The sequence below is a fragment of the Ammospiza caudacuta genome, chromosome 2 (genome assembly GCF_027887145.1).
Source record: "Ammospiza caudacuta isolate bAmmCau1 chromosome 2, bAmmCau1.pri, whole genome shotgun sequence".
In the NCBI taxonomy this organism is placed as follows: domain Eukaryota; kingdom Metazoa; phylum Chordata; class Aves; order Passeriformes; family Passerellidae; genus Ammospiza; species Ammospiza caudacuta.
Window position 1 is genome coordinate 32,341,809 of NC_080594.1, and position 27,573 is coordinate 32,369,381.

At 53.8% G+C, this 27,573-nt stretch overlaps 3 protein-coding genes across 4 annotated transcripts; all 3 read left to right on the forward strand.

The window, feature by feature from the left end:
* Positions 1-449: 449 nt before the first annotated feature.
* TPI1 (triosephosphate isomerase 1) lies at positions 450-3,247 on the forward strand. Its single transcript, XM_058800479.1, has 7 exons — positions 450-705; positions 1,394-1,517; positions 1,592-1,676; positions 1,803-1,935; positions 2,045-2,130; positions 2,322-2,409; positions 2,684-3,247. The coding sequence occupies exons 1-7, from the start codon at positions 594-596 to the stop codon at positions 2,800-2,802; spliced, it is 747 nt and encodes a 248-aa protein (XP_058656462.1). The 5' UTR covers positions 450-593; the 3' UTR covers positions 2,803-3,247.
* A 3,447-nt stretch (positions 3,248-6,694) lies between these two features.
* On the forward strand, positions 6,695-13,081 carry LRRC23 (leucine rich repeat containing 23). Of its 2 annotated transcripts, XM_058800275.1 has the most exons (7): positions 6,710-6,811; positions 6,887-6,999; positions 7,834-8,087; positions 8,172-8,302; positions 11,539-11,675; positions 12,254-12,488; positions 12,773-13,081. In XM_058800275.1, the coding sequence occupies exons 1-7, from the start codon at positions 6,710-6,712 to the stop codon at positions 12,809-12,811; spliced, it is 1,011 nt and encodes a 336-aa protein (XP_058656258.1). In that variant the 3' UTR covers positions 12,812-13,081. The 2 variants fall into 2 exon arrangements, with proteins under 2 accessions (XP_058656259.1, XP_058656258.1); XM_058800276.1 differs by having other exon boundaries at positions 6,695-6,999.
* Positions 13,082-13,318: 237 nt separating this feature from the next.
* ENO2 (enolase 2) lies at positions 13,319-22,942 on the forward strand. The gene is made up of 12 exons (XM_058825405.1): positions 13,319-13,458; positions 16,415-16,506; positions 17,404-17,499; positions 17,780-17,838; positions 18,830-18,899; positions 19,059-19,192; positions 19,903-20,125; positions 20,573-20,770; positions 20,899-21,100; positions 21,310-21,418; positions 21,556-21,614; positions 21,949-22,942. The coding sequence occupies exons 2-12, from the start codon at positions 16,422-16,424 to the stop codon at positions 22,016-22,018; spliced, it is 1,305 nt and encodes a 434-aa protein (XP_058681388.1). The 5' UTR covers positions 13,319-13,458; positions 16,415-16,421; the 3' UTR covers positions 22,019-22,942.
* The last annotated feature ends 4,631 nt before the right edge of the window (positions 22,943-27,573 follow it).

The window sequence follows — 27,573 nt, forward strand, 5'->3', positions numbered from 1 at the left end:
CGGCCTCTCTGTGGAGACACGGGGAGACAAGAGTTCACTGACTAATCGTCTGGGGGCTGGAGCCCCTGTGGACAAGAGTGAAGGGGGTTTGGGGGGTTGGGAATATCTGTTTCTATAGGAAATGTCCTCACTGTCCTCACCCCCGTGACACACAGCCCTAGTGCTTCGCTGCTTGGTGGGATGATGCCACCTCCTTGCTGTCCGGAAGAAGAGGAGGGGGCTTGTGTGTACGTGTGGCTTGTGAATGGGGGGGGGTTCCTCCAGCCCGCCCTGTCGGGCGGGGGCGTGGGGCGAGCAGCAAGGCGGGCCACGAGCAGCGCTTCCCCTTGTGTGCCCTTGCCATGCCAAAATACACGAGGGACAAAATAAAAATCGAAATACCGTCCTGGCTCCGCTCTGACCCCGCCGGCCGCGGGAGCGCGGGTGGGGCAGTGGGCAGGGCTCCGCCGCGGGGCGTGGTCTGGGGCGGGGCACGCGGGGGGCGGGGCCTCGGCCGCCGCCAGCCTATAAAGGGGCGCCGGTCGCCTCTCGCGCCTCCGTCGCTGACCTTCGCGTCTCCTCCGGTGCCGGCCCCGCTCCCGCTCGTTCCCGCCATGGCGCACAGGAAGTTCTTCGTGGGGGGCAACTGGAAGATGAACGGCGACAAGAAGAGCCTGGGCGACCTCATCCACACGCTGAACAGCGCCAAGCTCTCCGCCGACACCGGTGAGGGCGCGGCCCGCACGTAGCGCACGTCCCACACGGCCCTGCCGAGCCGGGGACCGGGCCCGGGCCCGGGCGGGGGAGCGGCAAATGTCAGAGGGCGGCGGGGGCCTAAATATAACCCCGCGGCAGCGGCGCTAAATATACCCACGAAACCGGATCCGGGTTCCCGCAGGCCCGGCCGCCACGTGCGGCCGACCCCCGGGGCGCCCCCGGCCGATCCCCGCAGACCCCGCGGTCCCGGGACCCCGCGCCTCCCTCGGCCTGGCCCCCGCACCTGGGAGCGGGGCTCTCGCAGCGCCGCGCTGCAGCCGGGCTGCGCTGCCCCCGCCCCGCCGCCGTGCCCGGTTAGAACCCAGGCACAACCCGGCTCTTCCCGGTTCGGCCAGGCCCGGGCTGCAGGGTGGGATTCTCGCCCGATCTTTTATGTGGGCACTTTCCAAGGGACCCCAGTGACCTGGCCGTCGGCCCTGTATCGCGTGTCCAGCCCCTGGAAAGGGCTTTCATCCCTGCTGCTGAGTTATCCGATAGCAGGGATTGTCCTGTGGCAGAGGGGCCCCCAAATGTCAGTGAGGAGGGGCGGGCTGTGCCTTCCCAAGAGAGAGGGATGACCTCTTGGGGCCGGGATCAGTGGCCGGGTAGTTTCTTCCCTTCTCCTGGCACAAGGGTAACAAGGTGCTTTGCCTTGCAGAGGTGGTTTGTGGAGCCCCCTCCATCTACCTAGACTTTGCCCGTCAGAAGCTCGATGCAAAGATTGGCGTGGCAGCACAGAACTGTTACAAGGTACCAAAGGGAGCTTTCACAGGAGAGATCAGGTGAGCCACGGAGTCAAGTCAGGGTGCCTCTGGGATGTGAATTTCCTCCATTGAGTCATCTCCTTTCTCCCCAGCCCAGCGATGATCAAGGATATCGGAGCTGCATGGGTGATCCTAGGCCACTCAGAGCGAAGGCATGTTTTTGGAGAGTCTGATGAGGTGAGTGCCCTCATAGAATGGAGACACGGTCCTGCTAAGATGGGTCTGCAAAGACTGGCAAACTGAGCAATTATAACAGACCTCCAGCCTGTTTTATTGGCTGCCTTGTTTCTTTTCCATTCCCAGCTGATTGGGCAGAAGGTGGCTCATGCTCTGGCTGAGGGCCTTGGAGTCATTGCCTGTATTGGAGAGAAGCTGGATGAGAGAGAAGCTGGCATAACAGAGAAGGTGGTTTTTGAACAGACCAAGGCTATTGCTGGTAAGGGGAAAAATAAATGGTTGTTTTGGGTTTGTTTAGCCACTTCCCAGCTTTGTTCTTCCTAGTATGGGGGTATTGTGCTCACCTCTACCTTCTTCCTCTTCCCTAGATAATGTGAAGGACTGGGGTAAAGTGGTGCTTGCCTATGAGCCAGTCTGGGCTATTGGAACTGGTAAAACTGCAACTCCTCAACAGGTATGAGTGGAGAGGTGGCTGATTAAATGAGCAACTGACCCTTCCCCCTTAGGAAACCTTCCTGAAGATTCTTAGTGAGAATCTCCTGGAGAATTCTTAGTGACTTAGAGAATATCTGTTCCCTTGTCTTTGGAAGGGAACTGTGTGCAGCATGGCTCAGGCCTCAGTGTGACTCCTGTGTTGTATTGCAGGCTCAGGAAGTTCATGAGAAGCTGCGGGGGTGGCTGAAAAGCCATGTGTCTGATGCTGTTGCTCAGTCAACTAGGATTATCTATGGAGGTAAGTGAGTCTGGAGCGACTTTCCAGGGCAGGAAGTGCTTAGTTTCTCTACCTGTTGCGGCAGTTGTACATCATTTATCCCTGGCAAGGAAACTCTTGACTTTGAGAACATAAAGAATCACCTTCTAGCTTGTCTGGGTAGCTTGCTTGGATAAATGGGAGACAGGCTTGCTGTCTGCAGGAGGTGGCTGGTACCTTGCCAGTCCTGCCTTTGCCCTGGCTCTGTTTTCCTAGAGCTGGCACATCTGACCTTAAACCACTGCTCCCTCCTTAGGCTCTGTCACTGGCAGCAACTGTAAGGAGCTGGCCTCTCAGCACGATGTGGATGGCTTCCTTGTTGGTGGCGCTTCTCTCAAGCCAGAGTTCGTGGATATTATCAATGCCAAACACTGAAGCACCCCATGAGGAGCTGTCCCTTGTGGTTAAGAAATGGAAGCAAGAAGGGACCTTTTGTTGCACACGTCTCAGTACGGAGGCCTCCCCGAGGCTTTCCCCCTCCACAGTCATTGTTGTAGATGTTCTGCTAACCACCCCCACCACGTCAGAGTCCTGTTAGCAGGAGCTGTCTCAGCAGAGTCTTGGCAGTCTCCTGGCTGAGCTGAACCCTCAGTTTCCCCCTGACCTGTTCAGAGCCCACAGCCCACCTGGCCAGTATCTCTCCCTTTCCCTGCAGCCCTGCAGGGAGAGGGGGCCGCTGGTGCTGCGGGGAGGAAAAGGAACCACAGTCTTGCATCCCTCAGCTCCATCAGCAAGGAACCTGTCAGCTTAGATCCTTGTGAGATGTCTTACCTCACCTGTGTCCCGTACTGAACAATAAATGAAAAACAGAAAAAGCAAAGGTGTGTCCTGGATCTTATTTGGAAGCATCTCGGGGACAAGCAGTGTAAAGAACTTAGTGCTTGTGGAGGTGGCTGGTTGCAGAGAGGGTTTTGTGGGCTTTTTCCTGAGAAGCCACCGTTACCCCAGTAGGCACTGCACAGGTTCTGCCTGCATCTTGCTTCTGTCATATAACAGCTCTTCTTTGGGCCTGTGGTGATTCTGATATATCTGTGTCTGTTCCAGTGGCTGCTGGAGCACCTGGCTGCTCCACCAGTGAGCCACTCTTCCCTGGCAGGCTCAGTAATGTGCTCATCCCTGCTCTTTGCCTGTAAGGACTGGTAATTGACTTTGCTCTTTACATGTAGAGTGGAGCAGCTCAGTCTCTGCAGGGAAGGATTTTGCTTAGGCCCTGTGTTGGGGCAGTGCTTGCTGCCTGCTTTCAGCCATGTGCTGGTGGGTGAGGAAGCAAGACTTGATGTCACTTCCCAGCTGCTGGGTTTTTTTTGGTAGTACTGAGGATGATGAAAAAGCAGTGCCTCACAAGGAGGAGCTTGTTTGTGAGGCGGTGCATCCTTGGGAGCCTATGGGCAGTGTTCCAGCTGCTAGTGCCAGCATCACCTGAGGGATAAGGGGCTGGAGCTGAGGAGCAAGGAGGGAAAAGCCTGATGCTGTGGGGACCCGTGCCCTACTGCTGCTGGGAGACCTTCCTGCTGCCCAGCTGCATGGGAGGGATCGCCTTCCTAGGATATCAGGTGGTCTGAGAAGGAGGAGCCTGACAGCAGCAAGGAGGTGGCAGCTCCCTGCTCTGTATGTTATGGAGTGATGAAGAAAGGAGGAGGATAATTCAAAGGCAAAAAAAAATCTGAAAACTGTTTTCTTCAACCAGAGCACGTGTTTGTGAGGCTGCTGGGCTGTGGCTGTAGTCTGGGGCTGTTGGGTCACCCAGACCAGAGCAGCAGTGATGCAGCAGGGGCACACGGTGCTCCTAAGGCTGCAGGGACTGGGTACAATCACTCAGGGCTGGGCCAGCGGCTGCAGCTCTGCTGTCAGCTCCTGCCCATGCCTGCCCACAGCACAAGAGCCCAGGAGAGTGACCTACATAGAAGAAAACAGATGGGAGCTGGGCATTGATCTTGCTGCTTTGAGAGAATGCAGGGGCATGAAAACATTCATTTAATGAGGAATAAACTCATGGAAAATAATTTCTATATCAGCAGGAGTGCCAGATCTTGTTTCTCTTCTTTTTGTCTGCTTCCTGGCAGGACTGCAGCTTTCTGGAGTGGAAATACTGCCAGATCCTCACAGCAAATTGTAGTGGTTGGCTGTTAAACAGGTTGCTGTTGGAGAAAAATGCACTGTGCCAGATGTGACAGCCTGAGAGAGGCTGCGATGGCTCCGCATCCTCAGCCCCAAACAATAGCCAGGCTGAGCTTGTATTCCCAGAAGGCACCACACACACATGTTGGACTCAATGGTCCTTGTGGGTATCCCTTTGAACTCGGAATATTCTGTGATTTTGAATATATTGCACTTAAACATGGCCCTGGCTTGCCACACACATCCATCCACACAGAGCCCTCCCACTCAGCAGTGACAGCCTCATCCCACTCTCTGCTCCAGCTGAGCAGGACAGAGGTGCACCAGTGAGCCTCTGTGTATTACAGCAGTATTTACACATGTGTACAGGGTGTCTCCTTCCAGCAGCTGGGCTCAGGCAGTGCCCAGGGGCTGCCCCTCAATCCCAGCCTCTCCAGCCCCCAGCAGCAGCTCCCTGTGGTGCTCTGACCACGAGTTCCTCACGCAGGGCAAAGTGCAAAAGGAGTTTAATGAGAAGACCTGGATCAGGTGCAGGACGTGGACAAATCATCACAAACCATTGACGCATGACTGGCCCTTTTTATTCCTGTATGCTATATTTGTGTCTCTGTGTGCCCTAGATCACCCCTGGTTCCTGCCCTAACCACTCCCTGATGAGTCCTGTGCAATCCCCCAATGCTCTTCCCCTGCATCTCATCCTGTGTCCCACACCCCTGCAGACAGCTGCACCCCTAATCCTAAAGGTGCTTTGGGGCTGAGGCTCCTGGGATGGGGCTGGACAGGGTATTCCTTTCTCTGAGTCCTTCATTTGGGTTCCCACCCGCCACTGTGCTCCTGTGCCCCTCGAAATGGGCCTTTATTGGGCTGATGCTCCTGGGATGGGCCTGGAAGCAGCCTGGTGGGTGCTGCTGGGGCTCCCCCTCCTGCCATCGTCACCCTGTGCTCCTCTGAGGGTGTGTGGGCCAGCTGTAAGCACATACTCACCCTAATTATCAATATAATTAGGTTTGGGATATATATAATCTAAATAAAATTTCTCTAGTTTAAAGCTTTGTGTTTCCTTCTGTAATTAGGGAATGTTTAGAGCAGGAAGCAAAGGCAGGAAAGGAAGTGTTCATATGTAGATTACTTCTTTAGTCTGAGGGTGATGAGGTACTGGAACAGGTTGCCTGGAGGAGTTGTGGCTGCTCCATCCTTGGAGCTGTTCAAGGTCAGGTTGGATGGAGCCCTCGGCAACCTGGTCTGGTGGGTGGCATCCCTGCCCGTGGCAGGGTTATTGAGTTGAGCACATTTTTGAGGTTCCTTCCGATCCAAACCAACCTGTGGTTGTGTGATAATGAGCAGGGGGTGAGCTCAGATTGACATTCAGATGTGTAGCACAGGAGAAGGGCTTGGCACCGGGGAGCATAGCAGGACGAGGCAGGGGGCAGCTCGCTGTGCAGCCCTGAGCGCAGAGTGCTGAGCAGGAAGGGCCATGGCTGATGGTTGTGTGAGCAGCTCTGCCTGGACCAGCTTAGCCAGCACTAACCTTATCCAGGCACTGCAGAGGAGCAAAGGGCAATGAAGGGAAAGGGAGTAGAGCCTTGGACTTTGGATTAACTGCGAACCACTGCTGACCATCAGCTCTGAGTAGCATTCCCGGCTGGTAAACACCCAGTGCTGTTGGCAACGGATGGGCACGGGAAACCTCAACCCTTCCCAGCTCCACAGCCTGGAGGACGGGAATGGAGCAGTGCACCCCAAAACTTCCTTCCCGGCATCCACAGGCTCGTATCTGGGGAGGCTTCATGCAGAGCCCAAGGCTAATTCTGCTCAAAATGTTAATTAAATATTTACTAGAGGGTAAATTAAGAGTTAATTAGGCATTCACCGCCCCAGTGCCCACCACCCTGTGCAGCCCTGCCCCGTTCTGAGCACACAGGTCCCTTCCCACCGAAAAAACCTTCGGTTCCCGGCATACGCTAATACTCGCAGATGTCACCCAGCCGGGAAGGCGCAGTGGGATCGCAAAGCGCCGGTGGTGAGGGCGGGACACGCTCGGAGCTTGCCCAGCCCCGGGGCCGCGGCGCTGGGCACGGCGGCGGGCCCGCCCCCGTTCCCATGGCAGCGGCCGGGCCTCGAGCGGCCGCCGCGGGAGGCGGCAAGCGCGGCCTGCCCCGGGAGTATGGAGGACGAGGAGGAGAGGGAAGAGGGCGAGGAGAAGGAAGAGGGCGAGGAGAAGGAGGAGGAGGAAGAGGAGGAGAAGGAGAAGGAGAAGGAAGAAGAGGTGAGGGGGAGGCCCTCAGCACCGCCCGGCTGTGGCTGGGCCAGCGTTGGCGTTGTGCTCTCTCTCCTCTCCCAGGAGCCGCCGCCCTGTCCCCTGACGGAGGAACACTTCAAGGAGGGCCTGTCTCTCCTCTGCAAGACCGGCAACGGGCTGGCCCACGCCTATGTGAAGTTTGAAGCCAAAGACAAGTGAGTGTGCAATGCCTGACCCGGCAGAAGCCCCTCACTCCATGGCCATGGAGTCGCTGTGCCACAAGCTGGTGATCGGCCATGTGGGAAGGGAGCGGATCCAGGCCCTGCTCTCCGGCCACCTGGATTCCAGCCGTGCCTCAGCACAGCCTGTCCCTGGCTGGGCACTGCCTCCAGCACGGCCAGACACACTGCTGGGAGCATCAGTGTCCCCAAGGCTGAGGGCAGCCTGCCCATCGCTCTGGACTGTGCTCTCCTAGGGGGGCTGAACAGTGACCTCCCTACAGGCACTTTGAGAAATATCCATTGACATCTGTCCTCCCAGCTGCTAACCTTTAAGGCAGGCAGCTGTAAGTACACAGGCACACAGCTGTAAGTACTGTGCCACAATGGCCTTGGGACAGTTTGGAGCCTCAGCCTCCCCAGCAGAGCCACCTAACTAAAGCCCCATTAAGACTGTTTCTTTCAGCAGTCTCATAGGGTATCTCAACCACTATTTTTTCCACTAGAAAAGTCTTTCCACACAGTCCTTTGTGCTGACACTATTGTCTAACAGACCCCTCCCCAAAACTTACCCTTGTCTCTGCTCTGGTGGTGCCCTGTCATGACAGATAGAATTCAATGGGAATAAGTACTCCCTCTGCCAGGAAAGCAGATTCAATCTTACCATTCATCTTTACTGACAGGCCTATCCCTATCACCTGTCTTTTTCTTCCTTTTCTCAGCAGGGCTTTCTAGGACAGCAGGGAAGTAGGAGAGGTGGTTGCCCTCCTACCAAAAAGATGGTAGTGGGGAAATATGAGAGATATTTTATTCACATTCACTCTCCCTCAGGGGCCTGACAGACATCAGCCTCCTCGAACACTTCATTCACCTGCGGTATGTGGATTTGTCAAAGAACAAGCTGAAAGATTTGGCCCCCCTGAGCAGCCTAACCCAGCTGCTTTGGCTGAAGGTGGATAGGAATCTGCTCACCAGTGCCAGCATGCAGGAGCTGCCCTACCTCCAAGTCATCAGCTTTGATCGCAACCGCATCGTAGATTTTGAGGGCATTACTCACCCCCTCCTAGCCAACCTCAGCCTGAAAGGTGATACAGGCTACCTGTCTTGTGGGGACACTCTCTTGGAAAGGTGGAATTAACTTTCTTGTTTCTTTTTCCTCTGGCACTCAGAAAATAAAATCGAGACAGTGCTGGGCCTGAGTCACGACCATTTGTTCAGCCTGCAAGTCCTGGAGCTGCGAGGGAACAAGATGAGCACCACAGCAGGGCTTAGTGTTTCCAAGCTCAAGAAACTCTACCTGGTAAGGGATCACCAGCCCGGGGAGTGGGACAGAGCTGCTGCAGATCCCAGCACCTGCAGCCCACATAGCACAAAGGGAGTGGCCATGAACCAGGAATCTCAGAGGAGTCCATGTTGAGTGCATCAGGTTCTTCCCTCCTGCAGGAGGGCAGCTTTCCCTTTAGGCAGTGTTGGGCAGGCTTTGTATTCTGTGTGCCCTGGGACCTCTGGAGATCATGGGCAAAGCAACAGCTTTGCCCTTTGGGTGACAAAGGGAGGCAATGCCTCTTTCTCTTCTCTGATGGGCCTAATCAAACACTGGTTTAAAGCCAGCACAATTATGTGATTCACACCTACAGCTGCCAAAAAAGAAATTGATTCAATATTGCAGTGAAACTAAGATAGGAGAAGCAGTTTCTTAATATCATAAACAATTACTTCAAGGAAGCATTTACTCCTAGAGATGCAAATGAAGAAAGTATGTATGGCTTAGTCCCATAGATCACACTGTGCTGCAGCTTGCAAAGACTAAACAGATGTCTTGAGTCACTACCTCTTGAAAAGCAATTAAATATGATAAAGGCTTTGAAAAACTATGTGGCTTCTTTTCATCAAGATTCCCTGGCAGAAAACACTGAGGAGATTGCTTGCTGAGATTTGCCTGAAATTTTCTGATGGGAAACTGGGATTTTATGACTGGAGGTGCTCCAAGGATGGATGAAGTGGATCAGTCACTAGATACAATACAGAATTTCAAAGCATACCTTCTCACTTTAGTGAGTTATTGCAGGGAAGCAAACAGAGCACCTCTGCTGAGGGAAGGTTCCTGGCATGACTGGGAGGTTTCTGAGCTGTCCATGTAAAACAGGAAAGTTGCAAGGGATGATTGTTAAAACTAGAACAACCGACTCACAAGAATCTGTGGGGCTTGAATTTGTCTCCCATGTCTACCTGCCCATTAAATTGTTTTGCAGGGGAATCTCCCCCAGTAATGCTTTGGTTTCTGTGTAAAGACTTTGGTGTTATTTCAGCCTTGGGTAAGTGCAGCTGATTCCTCAATGACAGGGTTCAAGACAAAGGGCTCAATGTAAGGAATCGAACCACATTTGGTTAATGTATGACATAGCCACAGATGAAATTTCATATGTAAAAAGTGGCATGTGCTAGGAAGATGTCAAGCTGGGTATGTGCCATGTGGCACTTGCATAATTTTTGAGGGTCACAGTAGGGCTGTGTTGGCTCCTGCTCATGGTGCAGCAGTGGTGGCAAAGGCTAACCTGAAAAAGATGGAGTGTGCAGGATGGGGAAAGGAAATCATGGGCAATGTGTGGTAACTTTCCATAAGGAACAGTGGCATCACATCTGGGAGAAGAACTGGTATTCATGGGAAGGTGGTGGTGTGTCAGACAGAATGTTGTTTGATTTAGGGGAGAAAAATGGATCAACTCTGAAAAATATTCATTCTGCATTGTCCTGCAAGTGCTGGCAAGGCTAGAGCTGGTAAAACAATTCACACTGAAGTGATGAAGAAAGTGAGTGTTGGGAGGTTACTATGCCTTTTGTGAACCAGTGATCAGTGAGCTCCCCACCCACACCAGCTCACCATTTTCACTGAGGTACAATGTCCTAATCCTTCCTGACTGATAAATCTGCTCATGTGGCCTTCACTAAATACCCAACTTTCCTCTTTTTGTCCTGGTGTTACTCCTTTTACTTGGCCCAGCTGGTCCAGATTCTTCTTTGTCCAGTTGCTATGAAAATCCTCCTTTACTACAAAATGTCTGCATCCTGAATGACTCAGCCCTGAAGTGTTCTCCTATCCCACCAGTTCAACCTGTGCCCCTTTTTCAGTCTCAGGCATTGCCCAGGTCAGTGCTTGGGTGCCTGTGGGGAAGAGAGAGCACAAGAGCACCTCTCACCCCATTTTCCATTCAGATCTCAGTATCCTTAGCGACTGCAGCCCCGAGGCACATCGGCAAGGAAAGCCCTGCTCAGCCCTAGGCTGGAGAACGTGGCGGGGAGCCGACAATTACCAGGGATGCTCCAACCTTGACTGCACAAGGCGCTGAGCAGGCCGGCAGAGCAGAGCAGAGCGTGGGTGCTGGCACTGCGGGGAGCCTCCGCTCGGGCAGGAGACCTCTAGTGGCCTTTTCCAGCCGAAATCCTGCTCTGAAACCAGTACCTGAAATTCAGAGCTTCCATTTCCCTGCTTCGTTAATCCACATCCCAGCGAAGTGAATGAAATTCAGTGATGGGGAATTTTTCTGAAGTAAGACACAGCCCAGAGGAGTGGAAGTGCTGTGTCCAGTTCTGGCCCCTCAGTTTGGGAAGGACGTTGAGATGCTTGAGCACATCCAGAGGAGGGAAACAAAGCTGGTGAGGGGCTTGGAACACAAATCCTGTAAGGAATGACTGAAAGATGTTTAGCCAGAAAAAAAGGAGACTCAGGGGTGACCTTATCACTCCCTACAACTTCTGAAAGGTGGCTGTAGTCAGGTGGGGTTGGTCTCTTTCACCAGGCAGCAGCTGACAGAACGAGAGGACACAGGCTTAAGCAGTGTCAAGAGAAATATAGGTTGGATATTAGGAAGAAGTTTTTTACAGAAAGGGTGATAAAGTTCTGGAATGGTCTGCCCAGGGAGGTGGTAGAGTCACCATCCCTGAATGTGTTTAAGAAAAGACTGGATGTGGCACTCAGTGCCATGGTTTAGTTGAGGTGTTAGGACATGGGTTGGACTCGATGATCTTTAAGGTCTCTTCCAACCCAGTCATTCTGTGAATTCTGTGAAGGGACTTCCTGGTCATAGATTTTCCCCACAAGAGAAGCAGCTACTGGAAGGTGCCTGGACTACATGGCCTGTGTGACTGAGAGGGGCTGTTACTCATCCTTTAAACACATTAATTGTAGGCTCAGGTGTGCTTTCCCCTCCATGCTGTTGCTCTCTGAGGCTCAAATTTGGCACTGCCATGGGAAGGGGTGCTGTGCTGGCAATGGAGTATTCACATGGGATAGTTTTATCTCAGGCACCAAGCAATGCTTCAGGAAACACTTTTTCAGCAAATTTGTGGTCCTTTAATCCAAATTCTGAGAACCTATTTGGCCAATGCTCTGAGCTATCTGATTGAGCTTCAGACAAGGCTGTGTTATGAGTGGTAGGAGTCTGAAGGATAGAAAGAGATTTAAAGGCCAGAAATAACTGCTGTTCCCTCTCCTGTGTGTCCCTATTTTCCTTCTGTCTTCCTGCCTCCCTGGCTCAGGCCAAGAACACCATTTGCAGCCTTGAAGGCCTTGAGGAGTTGGAGCAGCTGGAGATCCTGCACCTGCGTGACAACAAGCTGGAGGCCCTGGATGGATTCTCTGCTAGCATGAAGTGCCTGCAGTACCTCAACCTACGGTGGGTCCTCCCTGCTCTGTGTTGGGACCAGAGATCCCTTCATCAGACTGCACTGCCATTTAGCTCTTTGGGATTTTCTGGGGGTGTTTTGGAAGCTGAAGACCTGGTAGAGATGGGTATTTGATATTTACCATCCTTAACTTGTGTTCAGCAGCTGTCCAGGCTGTAACAGCCAGGGCCTTTCCTGGGCTTCTTAGAAAATATCAGCCTCTCCAGTCATTCTCATACCCCACCTCAGGCTTTTCCTTCCTTGCCATAAGTCAGTTGGGTCCCTCAAATCCTGTTCTCTGTGTTCTGCCTGCAAATGCCCTTTAGTTCCCAGTGTTTGCCATGGTGATGTCACATAGTTCAAAGGCTGGCTGAGCACAGAGGAATCCAGAGGAGATGTCCTTTTTGTGCCTCAGTCTGGGGAGCTACAGACGGATCTGCATCTTAGGTGACAAATCTGTGGTCTAATGCCTATGGTACCTCATGCTGCTAAGTTTTGCTTTTTCTGTCACGTCCACTTCTTCTTCCAAAGGGATTTCACTACTAGCACGGGTCTCCTTGCCTTGCTCTCTGTGCTTCCTTTTCCTCAGGAACAATGGGATCAAAAGCTTTGAGGAGGTGGGAAAGCTGCAGGTGCTGCCCATGCTGCAGGCGCTGGTGCTGATGGACAATCCGTGTGCCCAAGAACCCGACTACCGGCTGCAGGTCCTGTCCTGGCTGCCACGGCTGCAGCGCCTCGACAAGGAAACCGTCGAGGAGGAGGAGCGGGAAGAGGCCGAGAAAATGCAACAGACAAGGAAGGAAAAAGAAAAAGAAAAACAAAAGGTGAGAACAATGCAGTGCAGGGATTAGAAGGAGGTGGAGAGAAAGAAAAAAGACCAAGCATGCTGATAAAGGCTCTCCTCCACAATATGACATGAGGAGAAGGGTGAGGGATGTCAGTCTCAAGAGCACAAGAGGCTGAAAAAGAGGCCAGGCTTTGCAACCTGGCTGTGGTTGCCAGCATGCCACCCTGCTGCCATTCCTGACCCCACTAGCAAAAGAGGGCAGTGAACGGGGAAGAGACATCGGGCATGAAGTCATTAACTTCTCCCTCCTCCCTTCTTCAGGAAATGCAAGAATCTCTTGAGGATACAGTGCCTGAGTGACCCGTTTTTAACACCTGTTCCCAGAGGCTGTCAAGATGTAGTGATGCCTCTCCTCGTTTGTGAGGCTGAGAAAGTGAGAGCTGTAGGTACCAGCTTCACCTCGTTTTACCTCTGGAGAAAAGAGGAGTGCTACCCACCCTGGTCCTGGAAGCTGCCCTGAGGCACTGCAGTGTTTTTGCAGTCACTGCACTGTGTTCTATTCTCAGTAGGCCTGAGAGGGGAAAGGGGAGAGTTACAGGTCCTGTGGTTCAATTTGATTCCCAAAAACCCTGCAAGATTTTCTGATTTGAATAAAAATAATTAATGAGCCTGGAGTGACTGGGATTGTTTATCCTGCACACCCACTTCTATTCCCTGGCTCTCTCACCCTCATCTGTCTACGTCTATCCCTTGCTGCCTGCCTCTCTCTGTCTCTCCATCCCCTACGTGCTGTTTGCAAAGCTTTGCTAAATCCTGACTCATCGCAGCTCTGGGTCACATGCTGCTGTCCCGGCCCTATCAGGGGCGTCTCCATCCTGCTGCTGCCGCCACCGTTGGCTTAGAGGACACATCATCTCCCCTTGAGGTCCTGCATCCCTCCTCAGCTCCGTCCTCTCTCCTTTCTACCAGCACTTTCTCAATTTTTCGTCCAGCCCTGCCCTAGGAAGGTAAGTGTCTCCCCACGGCCAGCACACCCCTCACTGCGTGCGTGTTTCTGCTGCCCCCCTTGTGCCCTCCAAACCCCACACGCACTTTGGGGTCCCTGCCGAGAAGGACCACGGCGAGTGGCATTAACAACTCAACTCCCCTCGCTTCCTCCCCCTGCTCCTCCCACCTCTGTCTCCTCACCCCCATCCTTCTGACTTTTCTTTCATATTTTAATTTCAGGTACTCCCTCCTTCCCAAGCCCCCCCTTTCCCCTCCCGGCAATCATAATTTCAAACGTGAGCCCAGGGAATTGCAGGAGTGGGGGGGCCGCCAGCGAGGATAGGTGCTGCTCCCAAGGGCACTGTCGGGAGGTGCTGCGGGATGGAGCTTTCCCGGGGGAGGGGTGCTGGTGGGGAGAAGGCAGCGCTCCGTCTGGGCACGGCTGGGGAAAGGATCCAGCCTCGGAGCGGCCCCCCAGCCCCCCGAGGTGCTGACATAAACGCGGGCGCTCAGGGAGAGCGGGGCGGGAGGGAGAAAAGGGGATGTTTTCCTGTTTGCACAGCCCCACACCACAGGGGAGGGGGAGAGCACGGAGAGGAGTGACAGTCAGGCAAGCAAGAGCTGCATCAGTCACGACACTGCAGCAGTGCGGGCTTCCCGGGAGCAGTGCCCAGCCCGGGGGATCGCAGTGGAACACGGGACTGGTGGGAAGGGTCTCCACCGTGCCGGCCCGGCAGGGACAGGGAATTGCTGCCAGCGCCAGCTCCACGGGAAGGCATTGCAGCAGCACCAGCCTCCTAGCGTACGGTGCCCAGCCCCTGTTCACGGGGGCTGCACAGCCTCCTCTCTCTTCGTGGATGTGGTCTGTGGCTTCCCAGCTATGGCTCCATCCCAATCCCTTATCCCAGCTTATCCGCCTCTGACCTCCTTTCAGACCAGTGCAGCTGATAGCAGGGATTTCAGGGTGCTTCTGTTCAAAAGAGAGCAAATGCAGGGGGAACGGGGCAGCAACACAAGTGGAGAAGAGGCTTAAAGGACTACAAGGGAGAGGAGGTCATGTAAGTGATGGGGAGGGGCAGGCAAGGGTGGATTTGGGCTTGTCATTTGGCTTCCTCAGATCTGGCTCCAAGAGGGGCAGGTGGATGTGGCCACAGGGATGTGACCAGGGGCAACGTGACCAGATAAGCAGAGAGCCACAGCATCTGGCATGGCTGTGCTGTCAAAGATGGCTTTAAGCGGGGTCCTGTCCCTCTGCAGCCCGTGGAGGCTGTGGAGGCACGGCCAGGGCACGGCTGCAAGGAAGCTCACGGCTGGCTGCGCCGGCACGACTCTGGAGGAAGTTCCTGTGGCGTGTGCCAGATGGCGTGAGGAGCGCTGCCAAAGCGGCTGATGGGGGATCCCAGCCCAGATGGACATGGCGGAGGGCCCTGTGCAGGCTCCAGGGAACCCTGGAGTCGGTGACCACAACTTCCCACAGGAGAAGCTCTGGCTGAAGCTTCAGAGCAGCAGCACCAATCCCCACACCCTTGTGATTTCCACCCACCCGGGGCAGTGGCATCGGGCGCTGGCTCCGGCTTCCCCATTCTGCTTCTCAGTTCCCCTCGGTGCTGGGATTTGCTGGTTCAAACTCATTTTCCCTGCCCTGGTGCTCAGGGCCTGGGCTGGCTGTACCCTTGCTCAGGCATGCCATGGGGACATCCTGGCTGGGGCTCCATGGCTACTCTGGCCTCTGCCAGCCCTGCTCAGGGCTGAGGCAATCATCCGTGGGAGCCAGGGCAGGAAAACGTGGCAGTGCTGGGAGCATGGGGGGACAATGACAAGTCACACACCTCAATGCAGCACCCCCTCAGCACAGCCCCACAGCCAGGGGAAAGAGAAGGTGGCATGAGGAGCTGATTTGGAGCCTCTGGAGAGCAAACTGCAGCAAGAGAAGCTCTTTCAAACAGCCATCATTACCCACCAGCATGTTTTCTACTTCAGGTTTAACCAAAATGGTTCTACTTCAGGTTTAACCGGGTGCCCCAAAATGCTAGGCTTCCTCACCCCTCCACCCAACAGAGATCCAGCCCAGCCTCATCTGCTTCCCTGCCTCAGGAATGGAGCAAAGGGTTGGCAGCTGGGCCAGGTGTCCCCTCCCTCAGAGCCCTCTTTGCAACGTCTGAGCACCATGGCCTCAGCAAGATGGCTCCTCAGGCTGCCAGGCTCCACGCTCCCGCCGCCTTGGCACAGCCTAACCCCACAGCTCACGGGGACATGGGGACACTGAGCAGGCACATGGCAGGGGAGACATGGCTGGGGTGTGGGACAGCCATGCTGGGGTGTGGGACAGCCAGGCTAGGGTGTGGGACACCAGGCTGGGATGTGAGACAGCCAGGCTGGGGTGTGGGACAGCCAGGCTGGGATGGCTCCCCTGCATGGGCTGCAGAGGGGCTGGGCCCCCCTGGCTGGCTGCCCCTGCCCTGCCCATCATGCTGGGCTGGCTCCCCATTCACTGCACAGGAGCCGCTTGCTGTCTGGCTGGCAGGCGCTGTCCTCGCCTCCCGGCAAGGGGACAGGAGATGCCAGGAGCTGCTGCCCCGTCCTTGACACCAGAGCCAGGGGCACCTCCCCGCTGTGCCAGCTGATCCCTCCCTCTCTGCTGCCGTGGCACCCTCCCCATCCCTGCCGTCCAGGCTTGTGTCGGGCGCTGTGCTGTGACGCAGGGAGAGGCAGAGTGCCCCTAGTTTGTCAGCTGCAGCAGAGGGACAGAGCAAATTCAAATAGATAGCCAGTTCCTGGAAAAATGTTTGTAGATTCCTGTAGTCTGGGTGGATTTCTTAATTTCCTGGGGCAAATAGTTTTAGCCCAAATTTCTAAGGTCACTTTTCCTTGAATTCCCTTCTCTCTGTCAGTCTAGACATAGAAGGGGTGAGCACCACATCCTGGAGCCTCTCAGAGCTGAACGTACCCTGTTCTCTTCTCTCCACATATTCACAGATTCACCATGGCGGTCGAGAGGATCCATGCCCGTGAGATCCTGGACTCCCGTGGGAACCCCACCGTTGAGGTAGACCTCTACACACACAAAGGTATGAGGGTGAGATAAGGGATGCAGGGCAGGCCCTGCCCTCTCAGGCAGAGCTGGTGCTGTGCAGCAGCCTGGCATGCCAACAGCGTGGAGGCTCCTCACCGGTGAACCCCAGCAGTGAACAAGTCAGGGGAAGAGGCAGAGACCAAAATTCTGCCTGTGCTCAGCAACCCTGCACATGTGCCAGGCAAACGACGACAAGACAGCTGGCTGTCCTGCATGTGACCTGAGCCACGTGCCTGCCCATAGCAGGGACTGAAGGCCTTTTTATCATAAATGTCTGCATCTTCTCATGGTACCCCTGCTGCAGCTATGCTTTTAGCCTTGGGGCACGGTAGATGTTTGGTAGCACATCCATGGCCATGGTTCTGGCAGGGATAAAGCTTTGTTCCTGAGGTCTCTGTGCAGCTATGTCCATGCGTGGGGCTCAGCTGGAGGAGCTGCATTTGCATGGACCCCCAAAACTGCTTGGGCTGAGGGGTGAGGAGCAGTGAGAGGCCAGAGCAGGCATGCAACCATTGTCTTCCTTCTTCAGTGAGGCAGAAACCTCAGTCTGAGGGGGAGGAAGCTGAGGGTGGCTGTGAGTCAGGCTGCTTCTCGAACTAGGAGGAGGGCTGAAGAACTTCCATCCATCACACACGGTTTTGGGATCAGTGTGAATCTCTGGGTGCCTGACATCCAAGTTCCTCAGCCTGGAAGCCCTGGGTGCCATCTATTTCTGCCCCTGAGGTGCTCCACCTCTAGGGACACCAGCCACAAGCAGCCAGCCAGTGAGGCCATCCATTTGCACAAGCAGTTGCTGCATCCTTTCCTATGAAAACAGAGCAGAAGCAGGTGCATGAGTGCTTTTCCTCTTCATCCTCTGCTTGTCTCACACCCCTGTTTTGCTGTTTCCCAGGCATGTTTCGAGCAGCTGTCCCCAGTGGAGCGTCCACTGGTATCTACGAAGCGCTGGAGTTGCGAGACAATGACAAGTCACGTTTCCTTGGAAAAGGTGGGGAGATGCCTGCTCCACAGCTCATCCACAGGGCTGCCTGTGTGTGGAGCCCTGCTGGAGGGCACTGCCCACCCACTGGTGTGACACGGATGTGTCCCTCAGGGAGACCACAGAGGCACAGAGCTAGTGTAAAGTGAAAGATCAGGCCTCGATCTTCCCTTGCTGTCTCCCTCTCTCTGTCTCTCTATCGGTCCTCTCCCTCCCTCTTTCCACTCTTCTCTCTGCCTCACTCTCTCTCTCTCTCTCTCTTCCTTTCTCTGCCTCTTCCCTTCTTTAGGGGTCCTGCAGGCCGTGGATCATATCAACAGCACTGTCGCCCCAGCTCTCGTGGGCTCTGTAAGGATTTCTCTTTGTTCTCCCTTGTCCAATGCTTACTCTGGTCCATCTCTGTCCCCTGATCTCTGTCTCTGCTCTCTTCATCTCACTGGGTTAACAGACACAGCGATGCTCTCTGTGAACCTGGGCACACCCCTCCTGCCCTCCATGCCTGTGTGTGTCCACAGCAATCTTTTCTCTGGGAGGAAAGGATTTAACTCTTCCTGCTCCACCGCAGCATCTGTGCAGCCTAACTCGTCCCCTTGGTGCTCCCTGTAGAGCTCACCCCCTCCTTCAGCTGTGCTCCCCCTCAAGCACTGAACCACATCCACACGTCTGTGGCTTCATCCTGGTGTGATGAGCAATGGTTGCACCGTGCAGGATCTGGCAGAGCCATGGTGTCACATCTGCAGCCTGTTTACACCTGAAGACCTGGAGCCTGCTTTGAGGAGAGCTGAGCCAAAGCCACATATTACACACCATGTAGCCCATGGCTGGCTCTGGCTGAGAGCACAGTTCTCTCTTGCCGCTGAAAAATACCCAGCATGGTGGAGAGCTGCCTGTGTTGGGTCTAATCTTGCTTTCCACCTCACTCCTGGGGATGGCTCCATCCAGTCTACATTCGCTTGCTTGAGGCTGAGCATGTTCTGTTGTTCTGCCTAGCTTCTGTGTGACCACAGCACCACCACAAAGCTCCCTGGAAGCTGCCAAAAGGCTGGGAAACCCCCCAGGGTGTCCTGTGTCCCCAGCAATGCGTGGCCTTGCCTGGGCTGTAGCTGACCCCCTCTCCACCATGGGTACATCCACACTGCACTGCAGAAACACCATCAGGGTTACCTAACCTGACTAAATACCATAGCACCAGTTTCCAGAGCTTTGTGTGTATATGTTCCCCCACAAGCTGAAAAAGTCCTTTTACCTCCAGCTTCTCCATCAATGCCTCCTCTCCCGCACACCAGAGGCAGCAGCTCTTCCAGTCATCCCCTTCTCAGGAGCTGTTCCTTTCTTGCAGGGCCTCTCTGTTGTGGATCAAGAGAAGATAGACAATCTGATGCTTGAGATGGACGGCACAGAGAACAAATGTAATCCATCCTTCTTTTTGGCCGGGAAATTACGGGCATGGGAGGCTGCAGGGCTGGAGTGGGGGGCACTGCCCAAGCAAGGCTGGGCTGGCAAGGGCATACACACCCACTGGGCAGGATGTTGCCACCTGAAAAGTCAACCTCCTCCTTTACCCACAGCCAAGTTTGGTGCCAATGCTATCCTGGGAGTTTCTCTGGCCGTGTGCAAGGCGGGAGCTGCAGAGAAGGATGTGCCCCTGTACCGGCACATCGCTGACCTGGCCGGCAACTCCGACCTCATCCTGCCCGTGCCAGTAAGACTCTTCCCTCCTTGACATCCACCTTCAGAACCTCCAAAAGAGCGTTGTTCCCAAAAGAAACTTCAGAGGTGTTGGGAGGTAGATAAGGAAGGGATATGGGATTGAAACATCAGCTGAGTGCACTGCAGTTGTCAGGGAAGCAAATCAAGGCCTGAGATTTGTCAAGTTTCAATGGGAAAAAAGGAGCTTGAGGAGGATAGAGGAGAGGTTGTGGTGAGGGGCTGACTGAAGTTCTCATTCTTAGCACAAGAAGCAGAGGGCATCATGTGAACCCTCTGGGGCACAGTTCAAAACAAGGGCATATGGGTCTTCACACCAAGGAGAACCTGTCTTGAGAAACTATTTCTCAAAGGGAGTTGTGGATGCTAAAATTTTCTCAGGGTCAAGAAGAAAAGTCCTGGAAGAGAGGTTGACAGCATTGTTGATACACAGGTACAGATAAACAGAACAAGATAACCCACATAACTCAGGAGATCTCTGAGAGGGGAACAGGTGGGAAAATCTTCCCTAACCAATGTGGCTTGAGCCACTGCTGGAGGGAACACTCCAGGCTTATGTGTCTTTGCTTGGATGCTGGAAGCTGATGTGCTTACATTACCCTGTGGGATGTGGCATGTGTGAGCATGGTGACACATCTGAGAGCCACCTCTCAGGGATGCCAAGACCGGTTCCTTCAGCTCTGACTCTCTCATGGACTCTTCCAGGCTTTCAACGTGATCAATGGAGGTTCCCATGCAGGCAACAAACTGGCCATGCAGGAGTTCATGATCCTGCCTGTGGGAGCTGAAAGCTTCCGCGATGCCATGCGCATCGGGGCTGAAGTCTATCACAACCTTAAGAGCGTCATCAAGGAGAAGTATGGCAAAGATGCTACCAATGTGGGTGATGAGGGAGGCTTTGCTCCCAACATCCTGGAAAATAGCGAAGGTGAGAGCCCTACAGAGATGGGGTACCCCTGCCTGCAATGCTACGGGTCCCTATGCCCAGCTCACAGCATTCCCTGGACTGATTCAAAAGATGATGCCTAAATGTCATTGACCTCCTGTTTTAGGGAGTGTTTCTGAGCTCCCTCTCCTTGGGGTGGCCTTGATCTGCCACAGCCTCTCCATACAAACCTTTTATGATGTGCATGTTTTTACAAAGCTTTCCACAAACTTGTCTTTGAGCTGTGGAATCGCATTTTAATTCCTCCTTGTCCCTTTGGACGCAGCCCTTCAGCTCCTTGGCATTTCTGTTGTGTTCTGGGCTCCCTTCTAGTTCTCCACCATACCACCAGACTCCCAGTGGCTCTAGGGCCCTTCCCAAGGGAGGCTCCCACCGAGAGACAGAGCTCTCTGCATAGGCTGACTCTCCTGACTGTGGTTCTCCCCTCAGCTCTGGAGCTGCTCAAGGAAGCCATTGACAAGGCGGGCTACACGGACAAGATCGTCATCGGCATGGATGTGGCAGCCTCCGAGTTCTACCGCGACGGCAAATACGACCTGGACTTCAAGTCCCCAGATGACCCAAGCCGCTATATCTCTGGAGATGAGCTGGGAGACCTCTACCAAAGCTTTGTGCGGGATTACCCAGGTGAGCTGCTGCGCGGGGCCGCAGGGGACCAGCACTGGGGCTGCACAGCGACCAGGCACAAACCCTCTGTGTTTCAGGGGTGGGAAGGGAGGCAGCTGTGACTCGTGCCTCTTTGGCTGTCCTTTCAGTGGTCTCCATTGAGGATCCCTTTGACCAGGATGACTGGGAGGCCTGGTCTAAGTTCACTGCCAATGTGGGGATTCAGATAGTGGGAGATGACCTGACAGTGACAAACCCCAAGCGCATCGAGCGGGCTGTTGAAGAGAAAGCCTGCAACTGCCTCCTGCTCAAAGTCAACCAGATTGGATCTGTCACAGAGGCCATCCAAGCGTGAGTCCAGCCCACTGCCCTTGTTGTCCTGTGAATGGGCTGGTGATGAACCACAGCCAGGTGTCACACCATGCACTGGGTGAACAGACTTGTGTCTCTGCCAAAGTGTAGGATGCTGAGAGTGGGAGCAGAGTGTGCCTGAATCTTGCCCTGTGCAGGTGGTAAATGTAGGAGTAGGAGCTGCTGACTGCATTTCTCATTCCTTGCAGCTGCAAGTTGGCCCAGGAGAATGGATGGGGTGTGATGGTGAGCCACCGGTCTGGGGAGACTGAAGACACCTTCATTGCTGATCTGGTTGTAGGACTGTGCACTGGGCAGGTAGGTGAAACCCAGGCCGTGCACAGACCTAGAGGAAAGCAAAGGGGTGTCAAAACAGAATCCCCTGCCCTGCCATGAGGAACTGGTGCAAGTCATAACAGTGTCTTACAGTGTTTGCTTTGGGGAATGCTTTACAGATAAAGACGGGTGCTCCCTGCAGGTCTGAACGCCTGGCTAAGTACAACCAGCTCATGAGGTAAGGGGCTCCAGGGCTGGGAATGCAGAAGACAGAATAGGGGAGTGACCAACTGGGTGGGAGAAGCTGAAAGCCCGAGGGTGGATGGAGCTTGTGGGTGAAATGTTACAAAGACAAGGCACAGAGATGACAGTAGGATCCCGGGGAGGCCTCTGGGGCAGACTCCTTTCCTCCTCCTTGGCATGAGGTGCAGCCCTGCAGTCACAGCAGCTGGCAGGAGCTGAGCTCTCGGGCACATGTCAGCTTCCTGCTGATGAGCTGCCTCTCCAGGGCCCTGGTGCCTCCAATGCTCCCTCACTGCAAGGGCCTTATGTGTGCTGTCTCTCTCCTGCAGGATTGAGGAAGAGCTTGGCGATGAAGCACGCTTCGCTGGACACAACTTCCGCAACCCAAGTGTTCTTTGAACATTGTCCCCAGGGCACAGCCACCCTGCTGCTCTTTCCCACCTCACAGACTCTGAACCCCCCTTTCCCTCCACTGCTTCCTTTTTTGCTCTTTCTCCCCACTCTGTCACCTGGTATCCTCTCACCTCAAAACCCCTCGAGTTCAGGTGTCCCTGGCTAGATGTACCCAGGCGAAGGATGAGAGAGCGGCCCACACCCTGTCCCTTGCTGTGGGCTCATAAGCATTCCTGGACCTAGGCATTGTGTGTCTCTGTTGTTTGTGCAGGGCCTCACCTGGGCCGCTCTGCTCCGTGCCAGACCACGGGAGTGGGTGCCCAGCGTGTCCCCAGTGCTGAAGCATGTGCGGTGACCATCCGTGTGCTCGGACACTGTGGCCGTGTCCAGCCGGGCGCTGCCAGCGCTCGCTCTCGTTGTGCTTGTGTGTGGGTGTGTGCCTGTGTCCTGGCCTACAGCATCCCTGTGCCCCGGGCATGTGTCTGCACTGAGCCCTGCCAGTGTCGTGTTGGGCTGTGCTCTGTTGGGCTGTGCTTGCCAGCAGCTTGGTGTTGAGGTGCACTGCTGTCCCACCCTGGGTGTGTGTGCTGTCAGTCTGTGGCACTGCTGTCCCACGCTGGTGTGTGTGTGTGTGTGTGTGTGTGTGTGTGTGTGTGTGTGTGTGCTGTCACTCTGTGGCATTGCTGTCCCACCCTGGTGTGTGTGTGTGTGTGCGTGCTGTCAGTGTCTGGCTCAGCACACAGAACTGTGGGGCAATAGATTAAAGCACATCCGTAAACAAACCCACGCTCTCATCTGCTTCTTGTGACTTCTCTCTCTCTGTTCCCTTCCCCTCCTGCACTCCTTCACCCTCCCCTCTGCCCATGATGTCTGCTTCACCTTCTGGACAGCCCCTGCTCAGCCGAGCAACAGACAAACTACAGATCCCTAAACTCCATTAAAATGTGTTTCACACCTGAGTTGCCTGGCTTGGCCTGATGTTTATCTCTAGTTGCCAGTGTTGGGGAAGTGGGGACATTTTGCCACCAGAGCAGGAGATGCTCACACAGAAAGGTAACAAAAAAAAAAGGGAGAGGGGACTGGCAAGGGGAAGAGAAGGCCCAGCTACCCTCACCTGCTGTCACAGCTTTGTCCCACAGCCAGACTGCTCTGTTGGCCACCAGCTGGGAAGCACCAAAGGGAAGGCGTGTGTGATGACTTGCCCCTGTCATCTTCACCAAACCGTGTTGCATGAAGATCTGCTGTGCACTGATGTAAAGGCCTCAGGGTGGGCCCCCGGCCGTCTGTCTGCAGGACCCAGATGGTGGACAGAAATGGCAAGTCTTTGAGAGAGAAAACGCTGGTTGTCCCCCCCCCAATAGGGGTCTGTAGGGCAGAGACTGGAGGTGTAGGTGGGATGGGTAGTCTCTCTCAGCTCCATCTTTTTTCACAGGGGCAACTCAGCATTACTTGGGGAAAGCTGCCCATGCTCCAGCCAGTGCCCCAGCAGGCTGGGTGCCAGCAAATCCCAGTGCTTGCTCAACAAACAGCTTTGTTCTGCACTGACTCAAAGGAAGGTGGGGGGTTGGGGGTGCTACTGTGAGAAATACAACTGGAGAATAAATGATAAAACCACCTGGCCCACCATTATATTCACGTCAGTAGCCCTACTATGTTCTTGGGCACACTCAGCTCCGACCCACCTCTCTACAGAAAGTTTTCAGACCCTTGCTTAACTCTTGTCTGAGTTTGTTTCTGAGGTTGCTCAGCAAGTCCCAATCCCCCTGGACTGTGTCCTAACGCAGACTTTAAAACCCAAAACCAAAACTTTAAACCACTGGCATGTCACTGCCGATCCTTTACGAAACAGCATAGATTAGGGACTAAGTCCAAGAAGGGAAGACAAAGACTTTGGCACACATGCCCAGAACGGAGAAGAGGGTGGGAGGGAGAATGCGAGGCTAGAGCCAGGATTGGTTTCCAGGGCATCACCAGCGCACGGCACACATCCCAGCGGCAGGAATAGCTGCCGGTGCCCGGCTGCAGCGCGGCTCCCGCCCCTGCTCGCTGGGAGCTGTAGTCCGGTGCCGCCGGGAAGGCTCCGCTCCATCTTCCCCCGCCCCGCGGCTCCTGTGGGCCCCCAGCCCCCTCCCCGCGGTCCTGCCTCCCGCAAAATCGCTTCTGTGCGTGACAGCGCCGTTTTCCTGCAGGAATGTGCATTTTGGGTACAGCCAGTGGGCTGTCTTTTCCCGCTGCACACCTCACTGCTCCTTTGTTTTAGATACTGGGGTTTTGTGAGCAGTATGGCTACTGCTTAGCAATCAGGGCAGGTTTTTGGGGAAAAAAAAAAAAAAACCAAAACTTTGTTACGTTCCATATTCCCAAGAGCATCTCCCCTTCCCCCCCGCCCCTCCCATTCGTCCTTTTCTGCGTAAGGAAGGCAATTAAGCGCCCAAGGTAGCCGGCGTTGTCCATTTAAATGCAGCCAGGCTGCAACAGCAGGGAAGTGGTGTACATGAAGAATTTGTCAGCTTCTGCCAGGGAGGCATCAACACGTCCCTGTGTCAGGAAGGTGCGTGTAAGCCCTGAGGGGACGGGAACACATCCCGCCATAGCAGTACCCCACCTTGGTGCCGTTTCTAAATCAAAAGAGTTCGTCGCTGCTGGCACAATGTACAGAAGGAATACGAGATGCTGGCATGTTTGTTTGGGTCCTCGTCCAGTGCATCCGAAGATGCATATGCTGCCTTCCCTTTGGCTCAGCGGCAGAGATTTGGTTGCAGTTTCTTTGTGGTAGGAATGTCCAAGCCCTCGGCTGATCCGGCACCTGAGTGAGCGCTCCTGTTGTACGAGCTGATGTCTCCATCAGATTGCTGTGCTGTAACGTGAATGGGCTGGCAACGTGACGCGATCTGTGAATGGAAACATTTGTGGGATTTGCTTTCTTTTACCTCTCAAATCATACTCTGTTTAAATTACATTTGCAGAGCAATGTACAGCTCTTAAAGGGATAATTTGACACTAGCTGCTGCCTCTTCCCCCCTGCCCCCCTCAAAGCCTGCAGAATTTTTCTATTTTTTTTCTAAATACGTGTGTGCACCCATAAATGAGCTGGAAGGGGAGGTGTCACAGAATTAGGCTTGTTGCAGGGTGCAGAGAAAAGACTTAGCGATGAAGAGCTACCGAATTTCTCTGGTATGCTCTAGTCTGTCTTAAGAACAGTGGGATGTTGTCCAGCCTTGAGAAACCAGTATCTTTCATAAAGGAGGCTGTCAGAGACACTGTTTTGATGAACATCTGACAAGAAGTCCAAAAATTTGGGTGCTGGATAATTCCTATGAGGTGCTGTGCAGCTTAATCAAAAGAAGAGTATTTGTCTCTGCTGCTGGAAGAGACAAATACAGACAGCTTGGACAGGCTGGCAGGAGGACATTATGAAGCTCTCTCTGTAGGCAAAAATCAGCATACTAGAGCATGGTGTATCTAGGTGTGGAAGCAGCTATAACTTGCTTCCTTATTCCTTCCATCAAGGAGACTACCATATGCTGTGTGTCAAAAGGGCAGTGGAGCTCCATGTGTTTTTAGAGTAGGAGTTTCACAGGAAGATCCAGATGAGATGTTTGGAGGTCTAGACTTCAAACCCCTGCTAACAGCAGGGCTAGCTCCAGACCTAGATGAGGCTGTTTGGGGCCTTGGCCAGGCAGTTTCTAATCATCTCAAGGTGAGGAGATTCCCCAGCCCCTCCTGAAACCTGTGTCAGTACTGAACTACCTTTAGGGAGGAGGGGTTTTCCCTTTATCTGGTCACTTGCAAATTTCATAGGCATTTCACTGTGTATCTGTCAGAAGAATTTGACTGTCACTTCTCTGTAGCCCTCCACACCAAAGGGGAAAAAAAAAAAAAAAAAAGCCAAAGAGTAATTGGTTACCTCCTAACTTTTCTTTACTCCAGGCTGAAAGAAACAGCTCTTTCAGCCTTCCCTTGTATGCCAGGAGCTCCAGCACCTACCTTATCTCATTCCCTCCCCCACAGGACTATCAGCACCTCTCTTGTGCTGTATTTCCCTAAGAAGGCTACATCCCAGCCAGGGCCTCTCCTTTTGCAGGCAGCTGTTTGTCTCCTGGTAGAACTGGAAAGCAGGGGGATGGTGTGGCTGGAGAGGTGGCGTGTCCTATCTTCCTAATCCAAGGGAGAGCCAGCTACACCCGAGGAAGTTTGGCTCCTGGCTGGCTCACAGACTCCCAGGTCATATATCCATCCTGAAGAGACACAGCTATAATGCTCTTGCTTTGCCAAGCCCTTCAATCTGTTGATTTCAAAGGTGAGATTAGTTTATTTCCCATGTTCTGCAGCCGGCCCACCTTGGTCCTGCTGCACGAACACACACAAACACTCGTGGTTTTCTTGTCTATTTCCCACCTGTGCTTACCACCCTGAAACAGAGCAGAGTGTGGCTTGACCTAGCAGCAGTTGGGCTGTGAGCATTTATAAGTGGAGAAAAGGAATTGTTGCCCTGGTCCTGCTTCTCTTTTGAATCACCTCTGATGTCTCTTCATAAACTAAGAGTGCAGGCCATCTTTGGCTGGTTCTTGGAATAAACCAAAGCCTAGTATGATTTTCATAAGGTATTGAAGTCTCTGCCTCTTCACTTGTTGAAATAACAAATGACACTAAAAATCTTGATAATAAATTTAATATTTAAGTCAGGCTTTTGACCTGAAGCAACTGACCTGGTTATGGAAGATGATGACATGAAAACCATTTGGGGCTTGACATTGTGGTTATATAAACTTGGTGTCACATGTTACTCATCCAGATCTCAGCAATACCAACCACTGTAGCTGCCACAGAGGCTTTTCCTCAAACCACAAACCTTGGGGATCTGGGTATTTTGTTTAGCATCCCGAGAACAAAGATCTTGACACGATCCTCCTCCTTCATGAATCATCACTGGCCTCTAAGGGTCACACACACTGCGAGCTCAGGACACAAGGCTGTCAGCTCCTAAAGGCAGCAGTTTGAAGCAGCCATGACAACTGCAAACGCCACCACCTCAAGAGCAATAATAATGTTCTGTCTTCTTGTCTGGGCCTCAGCTTGGCCAGGCACTTTGTGAAGGAGATAATGCTTACCCCTGTGCTTGGCATCCACAGGGTGCTCTCTTCCACACGGCACCTCTCCAACAGGATGGTGAAATCTTTTGGGCTGACCACACAAAAGCCAGCGAGCATTTTTGCAAATGTTAGCCATGGCTTTTTCAATCTCCCATGCCAGGTGTGGGAACCAGAGTTCTAGGGAGCCACAGCACTTCAGGATTACTGCTGGCAGGGCAGAGGCTCCCTGAGAGGGGCAGGACAAAGAGGCAGGCTGGGGGAGAAGGGTGGATGTGAGAATGAATGAGAGCTAGAGACACGAAGCATGCTGATGTGCAACAGGGTGCTGCATGCCAGTGGGGCTGGCTTGGGAATGAGAGGAACCGGGAGCAATTCTGCATCCAGGATAAATAGCAAGGCCCTGAAATGACAGGGTACCCCTGGGAAGTGGGTGTGGAACACTTGCATTGGGAGCCATCAGCTCAGAAG

What these genes read in the sequence shown, in the direction of transcription:
- TPI1 (XM_058800479.1), top strand. Translation starts at nt 594, where the DNA reads ATGGCGCACAGGAAGTTCTTCGTGGGGGGCAACTGGAAGATGAACGGC. An exon ending in CAAGCTCTCCGCCGACACCG is followed by an intron (nt 706 to 1,393) that starts GTGAGGGCGCGG and finishes TTTGCCTTGCAG; the next exon opens with AGGTGGTTTGTGGAGCCCCC. An exon ending in ACAGACCAAGGCTATTGCTG is followed by an intron (nt 1,936 to 2,044) that starts GTAAGGGGAAAA and finishes CCTCTTCCCTAG; the next exon opens with ATAATGTGAAGGACTGGGGT.
- LRRC23 (XM_058800276.1), top strand. Translation starts at nt 6,710, where the DNA reads ATGGAGGACGAGGAGGAGAGGGAAGAGGGCGAGGAGAAGGAAGAGGGC. An exon ending in AAGTTTGAAGCCAAAGACAA is followed by an intron (nt 7,000 to 7,833) that starts GTGAGTGTGCAA and finishes ACTCTCCCTCAG; the next exon opens with GGGCCTGACAGACATCAGCC. An exon ending in CTGCAGTACCTCAACCTACG is followed by an intron (nt 11,676 to 12,253) that starts GTGGGTCCTCCC and finishes CCTTTTCCTCAG; the next exon opens with GAACAATGGGATCAAAAGCT.
- ENO2 (XM_058825405.1), top strand. Translation starts at nt 16,422, where the DNA reads ATGGCGGTCGAGAGGATCCATGCCCGTGAGATCCTGGACTCCCGTGGG. An exon ending in AGACCTCTACACACACAAAG is followed by an intron (nt 16,507 to 17,403) that starts GTATGAGGGTGA and finishes GCTGTTTCCCAG; the next exon opens with GCATGTTTCGAGCAGCTGTC. An exon ending in GGACGGCACAGAGAACAAAT is followed by an intron (nt 18,900 to 19,058) that starts GTAATCCATCCT and finishes CTTTACCCACAG; the next exon opens with CCAAGTTTGGTGCCAATGCT.